This window comes from Pipistrellus kuhlii, unplaced genomic scaffold (genome assembly GCF_014108245.1).
Source record: "Pipistrellus kuhlii isolate mPipKuh1 unplaced genomic scaffold, mPipKuh1.p scaffold_m20_p_10, whole genome shotgun sequence".
Lineage (NCBI taxonomy): Eukaryota > Metazoa > Chordata > Mammalia > Chiroptera > Vespertilionidae > Pipistrellus > Pipistrellus kuhlii.
The window spans coordinates 41771709-41798124 of record NW_023425405.1 but is presented as its reverse complement, the minus strand read 5'-3'; the positions used below and the strand labels follow the sequence as shown (position 1 = coordinate 41798124).

At 35.4% G+C, this 26416-nt stretch overlaps 2 protein-coding genes across 6 annotated transcripts in view; one reads left to right on the top strand and one right to left on the bottom strand.

The window, feature by feature from the left end:
- SLC25A40 (solute carrier family 25 member 40) overlaps positions 1-8838 on the bottom strand; it is a 35445-nt gene extending 26607 nt beyond the window's left edge. The window contains exon 1 of the mRNA XM_045578476.1: positions 8828-8838. The gene's annotated coding sequence lies outside the window, so the exon portion shown is untranslated. The remainder of the gene's footprint in view (positions 1-8827) is intronic.
- Positions 125-25611, top strand: DBF4 (DBF4 zinc finger). 5 transcript variants are annotated; one of them, XM_036429526.2, is made up of 12 exons: positions 125-455; positions 1814-2018; positions 9459-9638; positions 10942-10992; positions 11468-11537; positions 11679-11755; positions 13233-13269; positions 15518-15563; positions 18355-18483; positions 19147-19261; positions 22936-23060; positions 24486-25611. In XM_036429526.2, exons 8-12 carry the CDS (start codon positions 15556-15558, stop codon positions 25456-25458), a joined length of 1350 nt encoding a protein of 449 aa, XP_036285419.1. In that variant the 5' UTR covers positions 125-455; positions 1814-2018; positions 9459-9638; positions 10942-10992; positions 11468-11537; positions 11679-11755; positions 13233-13269; positions 15518-15555; the 3' UTR covers positions 25459-25611. The 5 variants fall into 5 exon arrangements, with proteins under 5 accessions (XP_036285419.1, XP_036285417.1, XP_036285416.1 ...); XM_036429524.1 differs by having other exon boundaries at positions 128-455; positions 1846-2018; positions 15521-15563; XM_036429523.1 differs by having other exon boundaries at positions 129-455; positions 1846-2018.
- Positions 25612-26416: the final 805 nt, after the last annotated feature.

Genomic DNA, 26416 nt, shown 5'->3' with positions numbered 1-26416 from the left:
GGGCGGGATGTGCGGCTAGAGGAGGCGTGGCTTTGGGCGGGGCTTGTGTTGTGAGGAGGCGGGGCTTGGGGCGGGACGTGCGGCGCGAGCAGGCGTGGCTTGAGGGCCGGGACGTGCGGCGTGAGGAGGCGGGGCGCGCGTCTGGGCGCCGCGGCCTCGTGACGCGTTTTCAAATCTTCAACCGCCGCAGCCCGTGGAGTGTGTGCCTCTCCGGTTCTTCCTCCGAGCCTTGAACCCGGCCCGGGCCCGGAAGTCCGGCGAGCGGGGCCTGTTGTCTCCACAGCGCGGCCGTGCGGGTCTGCGGAGCGGAGGCGGCCGGCGGGCCTCCGGGCCTCGGGGAGCCGTGCTTTCTCGCCCTCCCGGCCCGACTCCCTCTCCGGATCCAGCATGTAGGTGCCGGGCGGCTGCGATGAACCCCGGAGCCATGAGGATCCACAGCAAAGGAAATGCCCAGGGTAGGAAGCCCCTCCTCCGCCTGCAGGCCCTTTAACGGTTCCCTCCTCCCGGGTCCTCCGGGGATGCTTTGTGGAGTTCGCCCTTGGCGCCCCCGCTGCCTCTCTGGCGTGTGAACTGAGAGGAAGGTTCCCCTCGGTTCAGGGTTTTGCCGCAAAAAGGGAACGGCTCTTGGCGCAGCCCTAACTGCGGCCCCCCAGTTCCAAGGCGTGGGGGGCCCTTGTAAAACCTGAGAGCAGTGTGCGCCCCGGGGCCTCGCGGCTTCATCCTCGGCTTAAAAGCAGATGTTCCCGGCTTTTGGCTTCGTGATGGAAGCGGGCGGGGGGTTGTGGGTGGAATCTTGGTCTCCTCATTCTTTTGTGTTCTTCCCTCCTGAGGCTGAAAGGATTTGTGTTTCACACCCACCGCGGGCTGTTTTCATGTATCTCAATAGATAAACAAAACAAAACAAAAAAAACCTGTGAAGTTCACAGTCTCTCTTACTCTCCGGGTAATGTGCTGTGTGCCACAGTACTCTCCCTTTAGGAGCAGACGATGTTCTGAAAGGTAATGTTCAGAGCAGCTTGGAAGGAGTGAAGTGAATGGGGACCTGGGGCCTCACATGGAGACCCTGTAGTTCTTCACAGACAGACAGACAGACTCTCCATGAACCTACACCTCGGGCAGCGAGGCATCTCCGAGGACTGGGCCATTCTCGGAAACAGGGTTCTTGCATTGCTACATGTTTACTATTTTTTTTGTAACTGTATGTTTTTATTGACGTTAGACAGAGAGGAGAGGAGACAGCGGAAAGGAGAGGGGGTGAGAGATGGAAACACGGATCCCTGCCTCAGGCAGGGCCCCCACAGGGGCTCAGGCCCCCAGCCCTGGCCGTGCCCCGCCCCCGGGGATCCCCCTGGCGACCCAGTGCCCCCCGGGTCCACACTCAGCCTCCATGCCGCGGAGCCGCCCCCCAAGCTGGGCCCACTGTTGACCATTTGAAGTACCAGTTTTGAGTGCCCAGCAGAACGCCAGTGCTCCAGCAATATCTGTTGAGCAAATACCCCATGAAATTTGCACTTTAGGAGGAAAATCTTTCCATAAGGTTTTATGTACTCGTTCCTTACCTTCATGCATAAAACATAAAACGCATGGATCTTTTCTTCAGACTTTACTCTTGGATGTAAACAATAATTGCTTTACAATACAGTATCCGTTAAACTATATTGGGCATTTTTCCATCATCCTAAGTGGGACCACAAAGAAATATGGCTTAAATTGGGGGGATAAAAGATTTTCCCCCTTCTGTGATATGATTAGTGTATTAAAAAAACAAACCAAACCTTTATTTAAAACAATATAAGTTTGTTTTTTTCTGCAGAAAACATCTAATTCTAAATTTTTAAACAATAGGTGAAATCCAACTCAAAAATGAAAAAAACAGACCATCTTTGAAATCTCTGAAAACTGTTAACAAACCAGAAGAATCCAAATATAAGCCACTTTGGGGAAAGATATTTTACATCGACTTACCTTCTGTCACCGTTTCTGAAAAACTGCAAAAGGACATTAAGGATCTAGGAGGGGTAAGTCAAAATCATACACTGAAAAAAAGGGAAAAATTGTAACTAGTACTTTTTAATATATAATCATTTAAATGCCATTTTGGAAAACAAGTACCTAGTACAAATTTTTTATATCATTAATGGATAATTATCTGTTTTAACCTTTGTAGCCTGGTAAAACTTTCAGGTTTCTGTGATTATTAGTTTAAATAAGTAGTGTAAAGTTCACAAAGTGTGAGAAGTGAGGTGAGAATCCCTTGTCCTGGTGGAACTGTTAATTGTCTTTTCTTTGTAATGCTGGGATGTCTTCCAGATAGCAGGAACTCCTTGCTTATGATTATTGGAGAGCTGCATAAATTTGTCCGGATTAGCATAACACAAAGAATGTTATTTACAGAGCCAGGGAAACCTGAGACATAAAATTGCTCTTGAGTGATAAATAGTCTCAACACAATGAATGTCATTAAGGGAACAACAGAATTTTGGATTAAGAATTTGGAAAACATGCTTCTTTTCTACTCTATAGATTGAGTACCGTATTTTTCGGACCATAAGACGCACCGGACCATAAGACGCACCAGTTTTTAGAGAAGGGAAATGAAGAAAAAAAGATTCTGAAACAAATAGTGTCCTAAAATATTTTATGTGCATTAAAACCCAACATCACAGTCATAAACACATGTAATCAACCCTGTAAAGTAAACAGCAGCATTTAGAACCATTTTAGAGCCGGGCAAGCACACAGAGACCACACAGAGCTGGGCAAGTAAAAAAACTTTTTTTTTAAAGTATATGTGTAGGCTATATTTGGACCATAAGACACAGGGACTCCCCCCCCCCCCCCCCCCCCCCACTTCTGGGGGGGGAAAAAGTGCGTCTTATGGTCCGAAAAATACGGTAAATGATTAGGAAATTAGAAAATTTGGGTAAAATTCTAAGATTTTCTTGGGCTTAAGGTTAATTAATATTAGGTAATTTTAGCAAGTAAGGCTACAGTTTTATTAATTTATTTCCTAATTCTTCTTGATTAAACGGTCTCTGCTGCACTTTGTTTAGGTTAACATCTTGAACAAGATCTTGTCTTTCCAAGAGTAGATATTTGCGGAAGCACAAGTAACAAGTTGACTGGAATTATTGTGATTTTTAACTTACCTATCTTTGAAAAGCTATTTTACTTTTTTTGCTATTCATTTTCTTAAAACCTTGAACACATTTTGTCATAGTACCCCTATATCATAATCATAACCATATGATTATATTCCTAAAAGTCATGTTTCGTATAGGCCTGCTACCAAGTTGACTGGACCACCTGTCAAGAGTGTCTTAAATTTTTAAGGACCTTAGACATTGAGTAAAGACCCCTTTATTTTAAAATTAAATATTTGAGGATCAGGAGAGGGTAACTGGCCTAGGAGAGGTAAATGACTAGTCTGATTCCCAGACTAACATGCTGTTGCACCATTCTGTTCCTCTAGCAATTAATGGTTTAAAAAAAAAACAATCCTATATAGTTTTGCAGCTTTCTCATATGTGATGAATAACCATTAGCCCTTTTGATCTAAATCTGTGACTTTAGATTTGTGTTTTTAGCAGTGGACACTTCAGATGAAATCATTTAGATGTCCAAAGTGTAAAGCCAGTAAAAAGGGAACTGCTCTAGCTAAAATAGAGTATAGAAGCTAATGCTGGGACTGCTGGCCCTGTCCTTCTTTTTCTCACCTCTCCCCATCAGTTCCTGAGGCATTTGAAATAAATTTTGAATTAATTTATGCATTTGATAATAAGACTTACTGACTTGATTCCTTAATTTTTTTCAGGGAAAACAAAACAAAACGTTTTTATAAAATTCTGATCTCTCCATACACTATCTTTCCAATAATTTAGTGATGTCCTTATTTCTGTCCCTAGCACATTACCATTTCTTTTTTTTTTTTTTAATAAATATTTATTGTTCAGATTATTACAGGTGTTCCTCTTCCCAGACCCCCATAGCTCCCTTACCTAGCCCCACCCCATGCCCTTACCCCCACCACTGTCTTCAAGATTTTTGTCCAATCTCTTCCCGCATCCCACACACCCCCTACCCCCTGAGAATTGTCAGTACACTCTTTCTGTGTCCCTGATTCTATTACATTCATCAGTCCATTCTGTTCATCAGATTTAAAAAATATATATTTTATTGATTTTTTACAGAGAGGAAGAGAGAGGGATAGAGAGTTAGAAATATCGATGAGAGAGAATCATCGATCAGCTGCCTCTTGCACACCCCCTACTGGGGATGTGCCCGCAACCAAGGTACATGCCCTTTGCCGGAATCGAACCTGGGACCTTTCAGTCCATAGGCCAATGCTCTATCCACTGAGCCAAACCAGTTTTGGCACTCACTTGATTTTTAGATACACTTGTTAGTAGGTATGTATTTGTTCTAATTTTGTTCATAATTTTTATCTTTACCTTTTTCTTCTTCCTTTTCTTAAAGAATACCCTTCAGCATTTCATATAATCCTGGTTTGGTGGTGATGAACTCTTTTAGTTTTTTCTTGTCTGTGAAGTTCTTTACCTGACCTTCAATTCTGAATGATAACTTTGCTGGGTAGAGTAATCTTGGTTGTAGATTCTTGCTATTTATCGCTTTGAATATTTCTTGCCACTCCCTTCTTGCTTGCATAGTTTATGTTGAGAAATCAGCTAATAGTCCCTTGTAGGTAATTAACTTTTTTTCTTGCTGCTTTCAAGATTCTCTTTCTTTTGCTCTGGCATTTTAATTATGATGTAGTCCTCTTTGGATTCCTCTTGTTTGGGGTTCTGTGCGCTTCCTGGACTTGTAAGTCTATTTCTCTCATAAGGTAGAGAAAGTTTTCAGTCATTATTTCTTCTAATAGGTTTTCAATATTTTGCTCTCTCTCTTCTTCTGGCACCCCAACAATTCGGATGTTGGTATGCTTAAAATTGTCCCAGAGGCTCCTTACACTATATTTTTGGATTCTTTTTTCTTTTTGTTTTTCTCTTTGGGTGTTTTTGTTTCCTCCTATTTCAGATCTTTGGTTTGATTCTTTGGGTTCTTTAATCTACAGTTGAATTTCTGTATATTCTTTATTTCAGATAGTGTATGCTTAATTTCTGACTGATTCCTTTCCTTTTCCTTTTTTTTTTTTTTTTTTTTTTTTGCATTCTCATTAAGGTCCTTGAAGGTCTCAGTAAGCTCCTCGGAAGTCTCAAGTTTCTCGGTGGTTTTTAGAAAATTCTTGAGTAACCTTATAAATGTGGTTTTGAACTCTTATGTTCAGTTGTTTGCTTTCCTCCATTTTCATTCGTGACATGTTTCTTTGTCTCTGCATTTTGCTGCTTCCCAGCTTCCCCTGTCGCCTGAGGTGGACACTCTTGGTGTACCCCTTTGTGGACTGTGTGTACAGCCTTGTTAAATAGTTAAGTTTTGATTGTTGTTGGTATCACTGGGAGGAATTGACCTCCAGGCCAATTGGCTGTGAGGACCCGCTGTGTCTATAATGGAATAACTGCTGTGCTGGAGAGAACACTTAACGGGGCTGTACTTGTTTCAGTGGGGCTTTGGTGCTTATTGAGTCTGCCTCTTGAATGTGTCACTTATGGATGTGAGGAGTTGAAATCTAGTGTTGTCCCACACTGACCACTAGGTACACTGGCTTCTGGATCTCCAATGGGGTGCAGGTGAGCTACTGTCTGAGGCCACCCAGAAAGAGTTACAGTGAGAACTAGTTTTCTCCTCTTTGCTCGGGGTTTGGAGGTTTTGGAACTGTCTGACCAGAGCTGTAATTTGTTAGGTTAAGCTGCGATAGGGCAGGCCGTAGTTGTAGATGGTTTGGTAACAGTTACTTTATTTGCCACAATTAAAACAGTATTAGCATAAAGACAGACATATAGACCATAATAATAGACCAGAAATTCAACCATCATATATACGTTGCCAAGACCATTCAATAGGGAAAGGGCAATCTTTTCAACAACTGATGCTAGGATAACTGGATATATACATGCAAAATAATGAAGTTATATCATTACTGTGCATCATATGCTCAAATTAGTTAAAAATAGATCAAGATCTAAACATAAGACCTAAAACTCTTAGAAGAATGTATATGGAAAAATCTTTATATCATTGGATTTGGTGTTGATTCCTTGGATATGACACTGAAAGCACAGGCAAATTAAAATAAAAAAATAGTTACATTAGACTTTATAAAAATGAAAAGATTTTGTTCATCAAAGAGCACTGTCAAGGTGAAAAGACAACCCACCGAATGAGAGAGAAAAAATTGCAAGTCTAGTAGAATAAGGCTATCTCCCTGCATAGACACAGCTTATCTTCACAACCAATTGGCCTGGAGGTCAGTTCCTCCCAGTGATACCAACAATCAAGACTTAACTACAAAAGGCTGTACACACAGTCCACAAAGGGGTGCACCAAGAGAGTCTACCTCAGGTAACTGGGAGGCTGACCCACTGAACCATATAGGACACTAACACACAAAGCCTCCCTACCAACTCAGGGAAGCAGTGAAAATGCCGAGACAAGGAAATAGATCACAAACAAAAGAAATGGAGGACAAAAAGTGACTGGATATAGAGTTCAAAACCATGCTTATAAGGTTTTTCAAGAATTTCCTAGAAAAGGCCTATAAAATAAATGAGACCTATGAGGATATGAAAAGGGATCAACTGGAAATAAAGAATACATTGTCTGAAATAAAAAATAAACAGAGTACTAAAAACAGAATGGAAGATGGCAAGAATCAAGTCAAAGATTTGGAATATAAAGAGCCAGAAGACACTCCTCCGCAGAAGCAAGAAGACAAGAGAATCCAGAAAGTTGAAGATAATGTAAGAAACCTCTGGGACAACTTCAAGCGAGCCAACATCAGAATTAAGAGAGAGAGCAAGATACTGAAAACATTGGAAGAAATAGTGACAGAAAACTTCCCTCACTTGGTGAAAGAATTAGACTTACAAGTCCAGAAAGTGCACAGAACCCCAAACAAAAGGAATCCAAAGAGGATCACACCAAGACACATAATTAAAATTCCAAGAGCAAAAGACAGAGAATATTAAAAGCAGCAAGAGAAAAACAGGTAGTTACCTATAAAGGAGTAATCATATGATTGTTAGCTGATTTTTCAACAGAAACCATGCAGGCCAGACGGGAATGGCAAGAAATATTCAAGGTGATGAATAGCAAGAACCTACAACCAAAAATACTCTACCCAGCAAAGCTATCACTCAGAATCGAAGGCCAGATAAAGGGCTTCACAAATTAAAAAAAAAAAAAAACTAAAGGAGTTCATCATTGCCAAACCAGAATAATATGAATTGCTGAAGGGAGTTCTTTAGGAAGAGGAAGAAAATAAAGATAAAAATTTGAACAACAAATTTGTAACTATCAAGTGAATAAAAACCAAGGGAATTAAAAAATCTGATGAACGATATTAACTGGTGAATATACCGTATTTTTCGGACCATAAGACGCACTTTTTTCCCCCCAGAAGTGGGGGGGGAAAGTCCCTGCGTCTTATGGTCCAAATATAGCCTACACATATACTTTAAAAAAAAAGTTTTTTTACTTGCCCGGCTCTGTGTGGTCTCTGTGTGCTTGCCCGGCTCTAAAATGGTTCTAAATGCTGCTGTTTACTTTACAGGGTTGATTACATGTGTTTATGACTGTGATGTTGGGTTTTAATGCACATAAAATATTTTAGGACACTATTTGTTTCAGAATCTTTTTTTCTTCATTTCCCTTCTCTAAAAACTGGTGCGTCTTATGGTCCGGTGCGTCTTATGGTCCGAAAAATACGGTAATTTGCATACATAGGCGCAGAGCGAAGACTGAAGACAGTGTACAAGGAAGAGGGAGGTAAAGCAGAAAGCGGGGCAGCGGCAGTTGGAAGGAAGCCCATGTTGACAGGCTTTGCTCCTTTCTCTGCTTTCTTAGGCTGCAGGAAGCCTTGTTCTTACAGGAATAGGCCCAAGGAAGCCCTATTCTTGCAGGAATCTTCCTGCAACTGGCCGCTAGTATCTAATAAGAGATTAGTATCCAGAATGTATAAAAAATTATAAATCAACAACCTGATTTTAAAATGAGCAAAGAATTTGGATATTTGACTCTTCTCCAAAAATCTTCAAATGGTGAATAAACACATGAAAAGATGCTCGACATCACTGATCATTAGGGAAATACAAATCAAAACTACTTGTGATACCATCTCACATTCATTAGGATGGTCACTATAAAAAAATAAGTGAATAAGGATGTGGAGAAACTGCACTGTTGATGGGATTGTAAATAATGCAGCTGCTATGCTAAACAGCAATAGAGTTCCTCAGTTAAAAATAAAATTGCTATATAATCAAGCAATTCTACTTCTGTGAATATATCTAAAAGGATTGAAAGATGGGTCTTGAAGACCCTGATCATAGTGGCATTATTCGTAATAGCCAAAAGGTGGGAACAACCCAAATGTCAACAGATGGATAGAAAACAATATGTGATGTTCACACACAATGTAATATCATTGAAAAGGAATGAAATTCCTACCCATGCTACAATATGGATGAACCTTGGAAACATTATGCTAAGCAAAATAAGCCAGACAAAAAGGACAAATACAGTATTTCACTTATATGAGGTATATAGAGTAGTCAAATCCATAGAAACAAAGTAGAATAGTGATTAAAAAGAGCTAAGGAGAATGGAAAGTTTGGTTTAATGTATACAGTATCAGGGAATGATGAAAAAGTTCTGCAAGTGGGTAATGGTGATTGTATAACATGAATGTACTTAATGCTACTGTATCATACACCTGAAAATGGTTAAATTTTTTATGTCCTGTTTTTATCACAATTTTTAGAAGCATGTAGGAGATTGGGCTTCTCTTGAAAAATTGGAAAATGGCAGTTGTGAGGGCCACGTGTTAATGAAAATAAAAATATTCCTTTATATTTCTGCTGGTCCTTGTAGGTATTTGAGTTTATAACCCCTGGAATTGATAAATGTGAATATTTACTTTATATACTGGTTAATGAAAATTGCTCAGGGAAAAAAGGAAGTAATGATTTGCATTTAACCAAGAGTCATACATTCTGCTTAATGCTTACATGAAATTAATTCATCTATTACATACTTTGTTTCATTTTTTTAAATTCTCTACATTGTAAGATCCTGTAGAATTTAGGTATAGCTTTTAAAATATTTTAGAAGTCTTTGGTATTTGTTTTCACTTATTTCAATTCTCCTAGCTTTGGATGAGAATGATTGTCAATAATACTGACCTTAGTACATGTGTTTTTAAATTCAGACATTTAAGTAATGGTTTTCAAACAATTTAATAGGGAAATTCTCTTTAAACAAACCATTTTACAATCTTATGGTTTAGCATATAAACCAGACTGATTTATATGACTTCACTTAAAAATACTCTGTTTTCCTTTTAGCGAGTTGAAGAATTTCTCAGCAAAGATATCAGTTATCTTATTTCAAATAAAAAGGAAGCTAAATTTGCACAAACCTTTGGACAAATCTCTCCTGTACCAAGTCCAGAATCTGCATATACTGCAGAAACCACTTCACCTCATCCCAGCCATGATGGAAGTTCATTTAAGTCTCCAGATTCAGTAAGTCTCTTAGAAGTGCTTTGAGACGCTCAGAAAGGCTATAGCCTGAGGATCTCATGGTTTTTAAGAGCATGCTGGCATCAGAGTTTGCTTATGTAGAACAATGTCTACATTATGTGTACCTTTCCAGTCATAAATAGGGCTGCTATCTGACAGAAAGGTGATTTTTTTCCCCCCTATTAGTGCTTGTATAGTTATACTCTGCTTCCTAAGATAGACTCTTGCATTTAAGTATGACGGTATTACTATTTTTTAGATAATTTATAACTTAGAACTAACAATGTGTCATTGTTTAAAGAAGAAATGGAAATATTTTTGTTTGTTTTGGAGCCACAGGCCAAATCCAGCCCATCACCTGTTTGTTTGTTTTTTATAGCTTTCGAACCAAGAATGGTTTTTTTACATTTTCAAATAGGGAGAAAAATCAGAATATTTTGTGACAAGTGGAAGTGAAATGAAATTTAAATTTTGTTGTTCACAAATAAAGTAGATTTGGAACATAGCCGTAATACCCATGTGTTTACTTATTGACTGATTGTTTACTGCTTTCCTGTAACCAGTTAATCGTAAATGAATAAAGGCAGAACTGGATAGCTGGGATAGAGACTACAAAGCCAGAAGAACCTAAAATATATAGAAGTTTGCCACCCCTTACTCCAGATTTGTTGATATCATACTCCTTTGTCAATAAGTTGGAAGATACAGTGAAGAATAAATTAAATTGATTTAATTTGATGTGGAAAAGGGTAGAGATTTAAAACTAAAATGTTTATCTTATTTTTAGATTGAAATGTAATTATGATTTTAAAATCTCAACTTATCTACTGTAGCCATTTGTGAAGAAGGAAAAATCGGGGCAGGGAATAAAAGAAATGAGTTATATAAGAGATATTACTAGACCAAAAAAGATAAATGCATAGAAAAAAAAAGTCAAAGACAGAATATATTGTTTTATCTAATGCTTTTTGGAGGAATGAGATTATACACCAGTGACTAGTTCCACCTTAATTGTTACTCATAGCATTTCAACTGCTTTTCAGGTGCTTTATTTAAAAAGTGAAATACCATATGAAAACAATATATACAGTTACATCTTTAGTTTAATGGAAAACTGAAATGTAAACTTATTGAATTTTAGATGGTTTCAGAGGAATCTATTTTATTTTTCATGTTAAAATAGAATTTACTATAGAACTGACCTTGGATCTCGACAACATTCAATTCAGTTTAGCTTTTTACCTTTTTCAATGAGGCACTCTGTTAGAACTTTTTATGTTTAATTGTTCTCTGGTCTTTTTTATAGGTGTGTTTGAGCAGAGGAAAATTATTAGCTGAAAAAGCTATCAAGGATCACGTAAGTATAAGCAGTAACTTTAAAAAGTCACAGTGTATATTCTGTTATTAGAAACTCAAGCAGAAAAAAGAAATAGATGTTCTTGAAATCTTTCCTTGTTTTCATAGGAAAAACCTAAATATCAGCTTATATCTTTTTTTTACAAAGAATAGAATCTACTTTTCATGAAGAAACATCTCCATCTGGTGGTCTTTTAAAGTATTACTAAATTAGATTTCTGAAGCTCTTAGCTTTTTTTTTTTTAATTTTAAATGGAATAATTTCTTGGAACTAATAACTGTAAAGCTATATTGTGTATTAATTGTCAAGAATATAGGAATATATTAAGATGGATTGATTTTAGAAATTTCAGAAGAAAAAACTGATATTATTGCTGTTGTAGTCTGCTCAAGTGACATTGTTTCAAATAATTTTTGAATTCAGCTTATTTAAAAGAGTAATTTCTTAAAAAACTATCAAACTGTTTTTTTTACAGGATTTCATTCCTTCAAATAGTATATTATCAAATGCCTTATCGTGGGGAGTAAAAATTCTTCATATTGATGGTAAGGATTTTATCCTTTTATTTCTTATATATTTCTTTCCTTTGGTTCCAAACTTTAAATAGTGAAAATTCTGATTGAAGAAATATGTGTTAACTCTAAAGATAAAATGCTAATCTTAAACCCTTCTTTCTTTTAATAAAGACATAAGATACTACATTGAACAAAAGAAAAAGGAATTGTGTTTACTCAAGAAATCAAGCACTTCTATAAGAGATTTGGTATGTTATTTTCATTCCTTTTTAGGTTAATTAAAGAAAGTGATAAAGTTTCGTTTTTGTTTATATATCTGGATTTTTTTTGCCAAGAAGAATATAATATTGCCATAATATCCTAAGGTAAACTTGCATACTGTAGTCATAGTTCTGTTAGATGGTCTATCTGTCAGACAATTCTTTTGTAGTCTGCTTCTTCTTCACTCAATCCTTATATTACTAGGATCTAAAAGGAAAATAAATTTTATAGAAGAGTGTATACAAAGACATGAAATCCTAAGTAGGATGGCTTGTATTTGCAAATTTTCTTTATTATAATACATATTTATCCTTAGAGCAAGAGAATGACAAATAATGAAGCTGGAAACATCAGCCGGTTCACATAAAAGTATAAAGGAGTTTCTACATTATATAAAGCAGTTAGATTTTTTTCTTGGAGGGTTTGGAAATTTATTGCAAGATTATTAACAGAGGAATTGATTGGATAGGCATTTTGGAAAGATCTGATTGCCAGTAAAGAATATTTGCTGGCAAGACTAGCAATTGGATATTGGCCTTTGAACTCTTTGAACACAGTTTTCATTAAATATTTTATATTATGAATACCTCATATATGCATGATATATACAAAGACTTATACGGAGCTCTTTGTTTGTTCTGCATATGCATCACTTATAGATTAGCCCAAGACTTGGGCAGTGTGGTTTGAATCTTATAGTTCTAATTTTCAAACCTCTTGTTTTGTATCTGACCTTAGAATATGCAGTTTAGAGTTAAGCATGGTTTTTATATAGGGAATTTGGGATCCCCTTCTCCAGTTTGCTATTGTCTGTGGTTTCCCCTTCACTCTCCAGTATGCAGTGATCCTTTTCATAGTTTCTCTGGTCGAAAGTAAAGGATTCTCAATTTCATTTGCTTGTGGTACTTCTACAATTGCCGTTTCATAATTGCCCTCCTCCCCCCCCCTCCAAAGGGCAAAAAGGTGAGAGAAATCAAAGGAGACATATACAGTGATTCTCTTTGTAATCTTTGGATTGCCAGAGCCTCTTTCTAGGTTCTTTCTAGATAGAAGGATGGGATTGGCATAGAAGAGATAACTGGCTCACTATTCCTATCAACTCCGTGACTATAGGTTGGTTCATCTTTAAGGCAAAATTGCAAGAGAAAGACTGGGGGAATGGAAAACTTACCCCTTAAACGTAGCTTCTCTTTAAGTTTTTATTTCCTTCAACAATATTCTTGCTTTTGTTTACTCTTCAATCTTCAGGTAGTTGCTTATTGTATTTTGTTCAGTTTTCAGTTATAATCAATGGGATTGGTTGACCATATTGGATGTATTCCAGTTTGACTAGAATTGATAGACTATAATGATTTTTTTAAAATATTATTCTTTGCCTATATGAATTTAAAAAATAATTTAAGGATAATTGTGATTTTCACTTACTTTCAAACCCAGTATTTTCACTATCAAATTTATTTTCAGGGGAAAAGAGTAGGGGCTGGCACACAGAAAACAAAAAGTAAGTATTTTTATATCCTTAAATGTGTTTGGTTTGCTTTAGAAAACAGAACATAATTTTCTTTTTTAAAAATTTCTTTATTGATTAAGGTATCACATATTTGTCCTCATCTCCCCATTTCCATCCCAAACCCTTCCCCATGTCTGCCTCCACCTCCCTGTTGTCCTTGACCATTGGTTAGGCTTATATGCATGCACACAAGTCCTTTAGTTGATCTCTCCCCCTTTACTCCCAACCTCCCCTACCTTCCCTCTGAGGTTTGACAGTCTGATTGATACTTTCCTGTCTCCAGGTCTGTTTTTGTTCATCAGTTTATGTTGTTCATTATTTCCCTTAGATGAGTGAGATCATGTGATACTAGAAATACACTTATAAGAATCGAAAATGGGACAAGCAATAATTGTTATGCTGAAAGGCAAATGAATCAGTCTGTAGTCAATTTCTTTCTGGGTCATCAGTTCTTTTGAGTCCCAATTTCAATGTTAAACATTTCCTTATGTGTACACGTCAACAGTGATATGTCAGTTCTAGATGGTGGACAAATGGTGTTAATGCAGGTCCAACCCTTTCTGGTTTGGTCCTGGGCAACCTGGAGCGACACACAGCTGTTAGAATGGCAAGGGATCATCAGCATGTTCTATCTCTGGACTGTTTCTCTTCTTTCTTCATGGCTGGAAGAGTTCTGTCATTCCTCTCTGTTGCAGGAATCCACATGGTCTTGGAGTTATTTTCTGAAAATATGTAAATATATTCTCGACCAAAAGTTAATAAAAGAATCTTTTCTATAAACTTGACTTAAGATCCTTTTTCAATTTTTGCCCAAATGATTTCCCTTTGGCTTGTTTTGACACCATTTGTGTTTTTCATGGGTATCTTCCTGTTAGCATTACAAATGAAAGTTAATTTTCTAAAATAAAAATTTTCTAGATGTAATTTACTTACAGGATATTTTTCCTTACATGATATTCTTCTACTATTCTCCCTTTTTTTATTTAAATATTAGGAGACTTTTGGAAATTTTATAATGTAGTCTTGATAGCTTTAAATTTTAATTTTTTGTACTAAAATATGACTGCTTTAAGTTATGCAATTTTACCATGAGATGAACTACCAATAAAAATTTTAGTTAACACTTTAGGAACAACTTTTGTCCAGTACAATTAATTTTTCTAGAATATTCGCTTATTTTAATTAGCCAATTTAAATTAGTCTGAAAACTTGACTACTATTTTTCTGTCAAATATAATACTCTAACAATAATATTTTCCCCTATAAATATTAGTGGAAAGGATTATTTGCCTTCTTGAGTAGTCCCTGGAAGTTCCTGGTGCTAGGCTGGATTTAGATATCAAAAACCCACTTCCCCAAACCATGGGTACAAGACAACTCAAGTCTTGTTGCAGTGAGAAGGCAGCGGCTGTTGGCCAAGTCTCTGTCTGTTACCTGGGTCCTGGTTTTAGCTGGGCATAGGAAGCGAAGCAGCCATTGGGGCAGTAGGCCTTCCTCAGAAAGGGTGAGGGTTCAGGAAAAGTTGGGGGGGTGAGGGTCAAAAGTCATGTAAATAACTTCATGTGTAGTTCCTAGCCTTTTTAAGAACCTGTACCCCTGTAGCAATCTGTTTAAAAAATATTTTTTAATTATTAGTTTCTATGGAAATAATATTGGAATTGAGTTAACAAAATTTTTAATGAAATAATAATAATGTATATGCTTTAATTACACATTAAAGTCAAGCTCTAGAACTGATTTTGACTACTGTAATTTCAAAATGATGAACATAAATGATGCTTTGAGATATCTGTAGTAATTAATAGGATAGAAAAATACCCGTATCAAAATTGTATCAAAATTATTGGCACTGGTAATACTTATATGCATAATTTGAGGAAATGTCAAATTTCAGTTAGAAGTTAGTAAAAATAAAAGTTGAATTTGTTTTTTACCTGTTGAACCTCTTGAGCCTCCTGAATTCTACTCATAGGTCTATTGGGGGTAGGGGGTGTCCATTTAGTTTCAAGATCTCAGAATATAGGCAGAGTCTGTTGTTATAAAATGGATTGACATTGTAAAATAATTCACCTGAGACTTAAAAAACTAATTGAAATGAAATGGATAATGGGTACATAGTTGGTGATATTTGTGTGTGTGTTGTATTTTGTTTTGCTTTAGCCAGAGTAGTTTTTTTTGTTTGTTTGTTTTAAATCCTGGGTTTGTAATATCTAATGCCATGTTTTAATATATTTTCAAGCAGGTAGACTCAAAAAGCCTTTTCTAAAGGTGGAAGATATGAATCAGTAAGTATCTAAGTTCAATCTCTATCATTTAAATATAATAACAAAACAGAAAATCTAATCAATGTACCTCTATCAGTACTTTTATGTTAGATTTATATTATAACTAATGTACATGTACAATAGCAGAAATAACAGAAAGTAACATTAATTAATTTGTGCTTTAGAGCTGAATTTAGTTTCAGTATGTTATAGATAATTCCTAGAAATATCTAATTTATAACAATCACGAGACCAACTTATTTCTTTAATATTTCAAATAACCATTATCTGGGTAAATTCAGTACCATATGATTTGTAACAACTACTTAATTGCTTCTACATTTGTGAAAAAGAAATTACTAGTTGCTATTTGGAAATACAAATCTGAGTCTAATTTTTTTATTTTAGAGAGAGAGCGTATGAGAGAAACATATTTGTTGTTCTACTTATGCATTCATTGGTTGATTTCTGATATGTGCTCTGACTGAGGTTCAGGCCCACAACCTTGGTGTATCAAGACAATGCTCTAACCAACTAAGCTTACGTGGCCATAACTGAGTCTTTACATTTTATGTGGTAGTTTTTCTAAACTCACTCTGATATATTAAAGGATAATATTTATGAAAATTAAGGTATAAATGAATTAGTTGGCATTAGGGAATCATATTTCTTTACCTTGACTTTACAGTTTCTCAGACATGTGTGGTTAATTACTCCTGTAGATGTATAATTAATTCTCTTGGGTACTCACTTAGGTGATTAATGTGTGTTGAATACGTTTCTTTATGAAATGTATATGGTTGGTAGGGCTGCAATTCAAAATTAGGTCTAGAGAAGACATAATAAATGATATTCTATATTCATGGATCTGAAGACTTCATATTGTTAAGATGTCAGTAATACCCAAAGTGATCTACAGATCCAGTGCATTCCCTGTCAGAATCGCAATGATGTTTTTTACAGAAAGGGAAAACTCCATCCTAAAATTCATATGGAATCTCACAGGACCCTGAATACCCAAAGCAGTCTTGAAAAGAACAAAGTTGGATTTCAAAACAGTACAATACTAGAGTTATCAAAACAGTTTGGTGCTGACAAAAAGGCAGATATATTGACCAGTGGGATAGAATAAAGAGCCTAGAAATAAATCTTCACATGTTGGCAAGGATGTCAAGATCATTCATTGGGGAAAGGACATTTGTTTGTTTGTTTTCAAAACTCAAAATGGCTTAAAAACCTAAAACTATAAACTCCTGGAAAGAAAATGCTGGGGAAAAGCTTTATGACATTGGATTTGGCAGTGATTTCTTGGATATGACACCAAAAACACAAGCAATAAAAGATTTAAAAAAATAAAATTGGACTACATCAAAATTATAAATTTGTGTGCACCAAAGGGCACAACAGAGTAAAAACAGGAACCTGTGGACTGGGAGAAAATATTTGCAAATCATGTGTTTAATAAGGCATTGGTATAAAGAAGTCAAGCACTTGGTGGTTTGGCTCAATGCATTGAGTGTAGGCCTGAGAACTGAAGGGTCTCAGGTTCAATTCCGCTCAAAGACACATGCTTCCAATGGAAAAATCTCCTCAGGTGAGGATTAAAATAAAAAAATCAACAACAGATAATCAAATGACCTGACTAAAAATGGACAAAGGACTTGACATTTTCCCAAAGATATACAAGTTACCGATAGGCATATGAAAATATGTTCAACATTGCTGTTAATCAGAGAAATGCAAATCATTACAATATACCTCATATCCTTTAAGGTAGCCATTATAAACAAACAAAACAGAAGATAAGTGTTGAGCATTGTTGGCAGGATTGGAAAATTTTGCATCCGCTATGGAAAAACCAATATGGAAGTTCTTCAAAAAATTAGAAATACCATATCCAGCAATTCCATTTCTGGGTATATATCCAAAATAATAGAAATCGAGATTTTAGAAGAGATACGTGCACATGCATATATGTTCATAGCATTATTCACTATAGCCAAGATGAATGGATAATGTATATATAGACAATGGAATATTATTCAGCCTTTAAAAGGAATGAAACTCTGACACATGCTACAACATGGAGGAGCTGTGAGGACAATATGTAAAGTGAAATAAGAAAGAAAAAAAACTGCGTGATTCCATCTAATGAGGTACCTCAAGTCATTAAATTCATATAGACAGTAAGTAGAATACTAGTTGTCAGGTGCTGGTGGGAAAAAGAATGGGGAGTTATTGTTTCATGGGTATAGAATCAGTTTTGCAAGATTCAAAGGGTCTGGAGATAGATGGTGTTTATGTTAAAAAAAAAACATTGTGAATGTACTTATGACTGAACTATAAACATAAAAAATGGGTAGGGTAGTAAATTTTGTTATGTATATTTTGCCAAAGCCGGTTTGGCTCAGTGGTAGAGCATCGGTCTGGGGACTGAAGGGTCCCAGGTTCGATTCCGGTCAAGGGCATGTACATTGGTTGCGGGCACATCCCCGGTAGGGGGTGTGCAAGAGGCAGCTGGTCGATGTTTCTCTCTCATCGATGTTTCTAGCTCTCTATCTCTTTCTCCCTTCCTGTCTGTAAAAAATCAATAAAATATATTTTAAAAAAATTTTTGTTATGTATATTTTACCACAACTAAGTTATTTTTGATGCGTTAAAAAAAAAAATGGGTCTAAAATTGGGAAGGGAAGTCTTAACTGATTTCTGTTGTTTCAGATTCCAGAAGAATTATGATTTTAAAATATAAAACATCAAATGTGTTTTCTTTAGCCATAAAAATGTTCATGTGTTTTTCTTCTTATTCTTTTAGACTTTATAGACCATTTTATCTTCAACTGACCAATATGCCTCATATAAATTACTCTATTCAGAAGCCTTCCAGTCCATTTGATATAGATAAGCCATCCAACATCCAAAAGCAAACTCAGGTTAAACTAAGGTTGGTTTAACCTTTAAGTAACTTTTTATGAAAATAATACATTTATGGTGTGTGTGTGTGTGTGTGTGTTCACTCTTATGTTTCCCCCTATATATTTTTATTGCCTCTTGGCTAGATTTGAAGTCTGAATCTCTTTTAAGTGTGTCACATTTAGAAACTTTAGGTAGGTGGGGGTCGGGGGGAGGGAAAGGGATTGAAAATTGCACATAATTTGCCGAGACCGGTTTGGCTCAATGGATAGAGCGTCGGCTTGGGGACTGAAGGGACCCAGGTTCGATTCCGGTCAAGGGCATGTACCTTGGTTGCGGGCATATCCCCAGTAGGGGGTGTGCAAGAGGCAGCTGATCGATGACTCTCTTTCATCGATGTTTCTAGCTTTCTATCTCTCTCCCTTCCTTTCTGTTCAAAATCAATAAAATATATTTAAAAAAAAAAGAAAATTGCACATAATTAAAATGTGTTGTTGATCTGAAATATGCCCCAGAATCATCATAACGTTCTTAGTTTGCTTCTCAATTGTTTAAAAAGAAAAATGGTTAAAACTATTTGTTGGTACAAATCTCTATGCAGATTATGGCAGATTTTGTTTGATAGGCAGGGACTATAGACTTGTATTCTTCCTTATGTTCAGCAGTTAATCCTTTTATCATATATTTCTACCAGAATCGAAATGGATGGCGATAAATGTGATGAAATCCCAACTCAACTCCAATTGAAAGAGAAGAAAAAAAAAGGATATTGTGAATGTTGCTTGCAAAAATATGAGGATCTCGAAACTGTAAGCCTGATTTTATGTTTGGGGTTTGATATTTTTAAAACTATGAATAGATATCTGATTGTGGATATAACATTAAATTGTTAAGTAGTATATATTTCTGTTTGATACAATTACCTGAAATTTTAAGAACCCAGAGTAAGAAAATATATTGAAAAATCATTTTTATTCATTTATTCAACCAATATTTATTGTGCATCTGCTATGTAAGAATCACTGCTCTGAGCAAGTAGTATTGAACAAAGACCAATTCTGTGCCCTTATAAATATTACATTCTATGGGGGTTGGGCTGGAGGAGAGTCAGGAAACTATAGGATAAAAGAATAATAAAGATATATAGAGAACATTTAGGTCAGTACTATGGGAAAATATAAAGCAGGAATGGTGACTTTGCTATTTAAATAGACTAGATAAAGAATACCTAACTGATAAGGTAATATTTCAGTAGAGGCCTGAGAGAAGTGAGGGAACAGTAAGACTTGTAGATATTGAAATAAACAATGCAGAAGCGCTAAAGTAAACTGATTGTTGGGACCAAAGAACAGATGATGGAAACCTAGACTAAGTAGAAGGCAGGAGACGTGGTCAGATTGTTGATGTAATTCAAAAGTGGGGCCAAGGGGATTTGTCAGTGGATTGGATGTTGGGAGTAAGAGAGGATGAGTCATAGGTGACTGTAATATTGCAGGCTTAAACAATTAAAAAATGGGCATGTGATTTACTAATGGGAAGAAAATGAAGACAATTCTTTCAAGTAGAAGATAAAGAAATGGAATAGTTGGAAGGATATGTGGGATGAAGAGAAATTTAAAAATGGGAACTATTATAACTTGTAAACTGATTAAAAAAAAAAAAAAAAAAAAGCAAGAGCTTTGTATCTAGACTGCCCAGGTTTGAAAATTGGCTTCCTGTTTGTGTGAACTTAGAAAGTGCCTGGCACTGTGCTCACTAAATGTTAGCTGTTATAATTTGAATTGCTAATGTTAAAAACAGTAAATAGATTTATTTTGGTGTTTGGTTTTGGTAGAAAATGGTAGACAAGTTAAGGAGAATAATATTTAAAAACATCTGATCCATAAACTGTCTTTGTCTACTTTCTCTTTTTTAAAAATATATATTTTTATTGATTTCAGAGAGGAAGAGAGAGAAGCATCAATGAAGAGAGGGAATCATAGGTTGGCTGCCTCTTGCACAGTCCCTACTGGGAATTGTGCCTGCAAACAGGCAGGTGCCCTGACTAGGAATTAATCAGGACCTCCTGGTTCATAGGTTGACGCTCAACCACTGAGCCACCCATCTAGGCTCTCTACTGACTCTTAGTTGAAGTATGATTGTTTTGTAACCCAAAATGTATTTGTGCTTTGTGTTTTACTTATATAGTAAAGGAGAAAAATACAATTAATTTTAAATTAGTTTTAATGAGAAGCTAAATCATTTTGAAAATTTAAATTATAGCTTGGTCCTTAAATTTTATTTTGATGTTATTACAACAGAATAATCTGAAATGGATGCTTTCCTTAATATCAGTTTGCTATCCTAATTTGATACTCAGAAACTATTGAGGCCAGAAAACAAAAACCTTGGTCACTTGGCCATGACAAAGGATAATTACTGAAAGTGGATGTTGGGATTGATTTTTTTAAAAAAAATTTTAAAGTTTTTTATATATGCTTTTAGTCTGCATCAAGGCATTCATGGAAAAAAATCGATTAGTGGAGATTTAGCAATAATAAGTAGACATATACTCTAATACATCTTATGGTTTGGCATAGAAGATATAAAAACTTACATCTGCAAGTGGGATGAGTCAAAATAATGAAGAATGAAGGATAGTGGTAATAATGAAGGTGTTTTTCATATCAGTACTTACAGGATAAGTAAGAAGAGCTAGGTGGAAATAGAGGGGAACTACATAATAGTTTTTCTTATTTTCTATTAGTTATTTTTCCTTCCAAGAACATGAATAAACTGAATCAGAACTTAGAAGAGAATTAATGTTACTATTTAAGTTTTAATTCATTTTTTATTCATTTAACATTACTGGACATACATAGTTTTTATTTGGTAAATTTCAAAAGGAAGGAAGGAATATATGTCAGAGTACAGTTGGCCTTTGAATTGTGCACATACACTTATTTGCAGATTTTTTCAATAAATAATATTGAAAAACTTGGGAGATTTTCTTAACTATTGGAAGTAATCATATTGCTACTTCATTATCAATGCAATATAAGTAGGGATTTTTTTTATATTATCTTTTCATCTTTGATATCTATTGTTAGTAAAACATATAACATCTACTGTATTGTGTATCATATCAGACTATTGATATAGGATCTAACAGACGCGGAGATGATAGAAACTAAATATGTGTTAATTGTGTTTATATTGCTAAGGCTTTTTGGTCAACAATATGCTGTTAGTATTATAGGGAGTCAAAAGGTATACTCCGATATTTGTGCCAGGTTTGGCACCTCCTAACCCCTAAGTTATTCCAGGGTCAACTGTACTGTGTTGTGTCCTTTTTGGTTTTTGTGAAAGCTGGACGATTTAGTTTTTGGAAATAGAATTAAATCACCAAAAATTAAAGTTTTTTGAAACTAGGGAAGCAGATAGAGGTTCTTCTATGATCATCTTGGTGTAGGCTAGGATATAACTCTCTGATTAGCTAACAAACAAATAATAGAATTAACCTGGTAATTCTACCTATTCAAAAGGAATTTTATTTCCTGTGAGTTTTATTCCAATACATTGAACTTACTTATGTTTGTTCTTGACCAATTTTAAAATTAATAATAACTTCTCTCTATTCTCCATTATAAGCCCTGAGAAATAAAATCATTTGCTTATTCTCAAATGTGTTCCTTATTTATAAATTATTTTTATACCTCACAGCATTCATTGTACTTTACTTATGTGCTTTATCTACCTTATAGCTTCTTGTTTTGGATTCTTGTATATTAATTATAACATTTTGTTCACTGGATATTTTATAAGTCCTACTTTATTTAGTGGTAATTGTATAAGGCTAAAATGAAATATTATAGTAAAGGGAAAAGTGTTCTCAAAAATATCAGAGCACTGTAAATGTTATTTTTTCTCCATCTTTATCTTCAGATTTCTGATATAGTTCATTTGTTTTCAGTTATATTGAAACCACAAATTAGTATTTGACTTTTTTCATTGAAAAATGCAAGACTGAAAAGCAAAGTTGACCCTTGAACAAACGGGTTTGAACTGTATTGGCCCACTGAAATATGGATTATTTTTTTTTTTTTTAAGAAATACCTGTACTTGTTTTTGATCTGAAATTGGGAGTTGGTGGATACTGAGGACTGACTGTATGCATTGATTTACATAGGAAACTTGAGCATCTCAGATTTTGGTATCTGGAGTGAGGGAGATGCAGAGAGACAAGTGGTATAGTTATACATGGATTTTTTTACTGCGAGGGAGTTGGTAACCCTTAACCTGTGTTTTCAGGGGTCAACTGTAGTTTTGGTGGTTTCTCAAAAATTACTTTTACTTATATCATCCTTTGAAGTTCTAGTAAAAGGTATTTGGGGTAGTTATTACAAACCTAATTTTAGGGACATATATATGTTAGCAAACCTGAACAGAAAAAGGTATCTGTTGATATAAAAATATAAATATATGCTCTTTTGTTTTGTTTTAGCATCTCCTAACTGAGCAACACAGAAACTTTGCACAGAGTAATCGCTATCAAGTTGTTGATAACATCGTATCTAAGTTAATTTTTGAATTTGTGGAATATGAAAGGGACATGCCTAAAAAGAAAAGGTAATTTATTCACTTATGTTTTAAATCTTAAACTATTTTATTAAACTAAAAAGAAATCCAAAGTTTCCTATTCTTAGATGAAGTTTACCATCCACTTGAAATATATATTTTGAGAATGTAAATACAGTTAAGGATTGATTACTTCTTTCTTCTCTCCTCTTTACTACCAAAAGTGTTTATTTTAAATTATTTTTAAGGTCCTTGTTTTAACATTATAGTCCAGAGGAGGGTTTTTTAAAAATAGTAAATATTTTAGGCTTTGTGAACCGTAAGACTCAGCTTTGTCACTATACAATGAAAGCAGCCATGGACATTATGTAAATGAATGGGTGTGGCTATGTTCCAATGAAACTTTTTTAGGAAAATAGATGACAGGATAGATTTAGCTATTGTACTAGTTTGTCAACCCCTGGTAAATCATGAAGTTTACCATCCACTTGAAATATGCTAGAATTTGTAGTTACTATTAGGAAGTTTTAAGAAGCTTTTCATTTAGCCTGGCCAGCGATCCGATTGGGGCCGACCGGCCAGGGGTAGGTACTGTGGGGGCTTGGCTGGCCACAGGAGGTTGACTTTGGAGCACACTGACCACCAGGAGGCAGATCCTGCGTTGAGCATCTGCCCCTTTGTGGTCGATCAGTTGCTTAGGCTTTTATATATATAGAACGATAGATACAGACAGTCCCCGGGTTACGTCAGATTTGTCATAAGTCGTTTCATGGTTATGTCGCCATCTCCCATTTATAAAAAAAAAATTCCATCATTTCAACATATGTATACATGTGCTTTTTTTTTAATTTTTATTTTTTATTTATCACAACTAAAGGTCAGGAATTATTACCTTTTAAATTTTTTTTTACTGTTTCACTTCATTACTGTTGTGTATGTGCTCCATGTGAGTGACGTAGGTGCTTGTGTAGATGGGTTCTGACTTACTTCGAAAATCGCATTACGTTGCACCATAGGAATGGATCTCCCATGTAACCCAAGGACCTACTGTGTGTGTTTCTGCCTTAGGTTTCCCAATAATTGCTTATTCCACATTGCTAACTAAATTGAAAATGTACATCACAACATAGAAGTTATGAAATTTTTCAGGATAATGAAAGTGACCCCAAATCTCTCTACTATCATTTTTGTTTGCTTTATATAGTTGAGTTTTAAACACCAAATTCAAGATGCTGGAAGGGAAGAATGGATTGGAAGAAGGGTACTTTAGAGTTTTCAGCTGTATCTGTAGTTTTATTACTTTAAAAACATCTAAATTTGTCTGAATGCTAAGATTTCTGTGTATTTGTAATATTACCTAAGTTAAATAAGTTTCATAAATAGTTTTAAAAGATTTTTTCTAATTTAATGTTTAACTATTAAGGCATTCTTTTTTGCAATTTTTTTTCTTTTTCTTTTTTTTTTCTTTCTAAAAAGATTAAAATACAGCGTTGGGTCCCTTTCTCCTATTACTACAAATATCCTGAAAAAGTCTGAACCAAAAGAAAAGCTAGAATTGCAACCAGTTTTTCAGAGAAACTTCAGGGAAAATAATGCACAGGTAATCAAGCGGAGTTGTCTATATAAAGAAACCCAGCAACCTGAAGAGAAGCTTGTGTTTATTTCAGAGCACATCCCTAACCTTTCAAATGAATTGAGAGGACTTGATGAGAAAACAAATCAATGCTCCACGTTAAATCCAGCTGAAAATGACATAAGACAAAATTTTACACATCTATCTCCAGGTAAAAACAGACAAGGATGCATTCTTGATATTTCTAAATGTAAATTAATTATAAATGAAAACAACTTGGAAGAAGTAAGAACAGATCATTGTCTGTGTAGGCTGCAGACATCTATACAAGTTTCTAATTTCAATATAGATAATAATTCATCTCAACCAAAACAAAAATCAGATGCTGTGCTTTTTCCAACAAAGGATCTGAAGGAAAAGGACCTTCATTTAATATGTCATGATTATAGTCTGTCAGCAATGAACAGTTCACAGGAGCACCGAACTATTCAGGCAAACACTTTATCCCAAAGTTGTCTCGGGGAACCCAATGAATGTGACGTCAAGAATATGGATAACTCACCTTCTGGTAAAATCTGTCGGAAAGTGAAAATATTATTACGAAGAAATAAAAAAGAAAATCTGGAACCAAATGTGGATTTAGATGAGAAAAGAACTGAATGTCTTAGTACACAAGAGGAAAACAGAATTTGTAGTTCACAATCTCTACTAGACTTATTTCAGACTAGTGAAGAGACATCAGAATTTTTGGGTTTCACAAACTACACCGAAAATGGTGGAATCTGTGATGGTTTCGATATTTGGAGGGAGGATGATTCAAATCTGTCATCAATGTTTTCCTCTTTCCCTTCAAATTCTACGTTTACTGGCTTTTAGATTAAAAAAAATATAAATTGAAAAAGGATAAAGATCATACTGAAATTTTATAAATATGTATAAAAATTCTTAGTTTTTTTGTGTGTTTTTTTTCCAACTTTGTTTACAGAACCAAATGTAAATGTTAACAATAAAAGTGATATTTACATTTTTCTACAGAATTGAATATCTATTATATAGAAAATTGTAAATTTGCGACTCATCTTTATATATTGTGTTCATAATTGTTTCATAAGAATATGGTAAGTGCTTTATGAAGTTAAAAACGTGTCAAGTGAAATATTGATATTATAAAAATTTAGCATTATTGCCTAGTTGGAATGGCTCAGTGGTAGAATGTCTACCTATGAACAAGAAGGTCACAATTTGATTCCCTGTCAGGGAACATGCCCAGGTTGTGGCTTGATCCCCAGAAGGGGATGTGTAGGAGGCAGCCAATCAAGTATTCTCTCATCATTAATGTTTCTCTCCCTTTCTGAAATCAATTAAAATTATTAAAAACGAAAAATAGAGTCCCATGATAACATGGCTGTAAATCAGGAGTTGCTCAGATGGGAAGCAGAAATTTCTAGAAAATCACAAGAGTAATGACCAGTAGGGCCACTCCTGCTTCTATCTACTGGTTCCCAGACTTATGTATTTTCTTAGCAGAGACATAGCACCATATAAATGTTTTAAACATTCTAGATTACATTCCATGCTCAAAAATATCACCTTCAAGGCAGCTTCTAGGTTACTGAGTATGTCGTAAGAGTCACCTGATCATGAACCCATTCCCAACCTTTTTTGTGATTTCAATCCCCAAGTTAAACGAAATTATGTATGATGCCATGCCAGTGAATCAAACCATCTATCTGTAAATCCTCAAAAAGTGATGTGAGGGAGAAAGACAAACTCATATCTGGAATACGCCTGTTACTATACCTAGTATAATCAACTTGCCTGGTTGGTTTTCTAG

Excerpts from the sequence above, each read along its gene's own strand:
- DBF4 (XM_036429523.1), top strand. The coding sequence starts at position 410 with ATGAACCCCGGAGCCATGAGGATCCACAGCAAAGGAAATGCCCAGG. Across the intron at positions 15,564-18,354 it reads AAGGTGGAAGATATGAATCA|ACTTTATAGACCATTTTATC; the intron begins GTAAGTATCTAA and ends TTATTCTTTTAG. Across the intron at positions 19,262-22,935 it reads AATATGAGGATCTCGAAACT|CATCTCCTAACTGAGCAACA; the intron begins GTAAGCCTGATT and ends GTTTTGTTTTAG.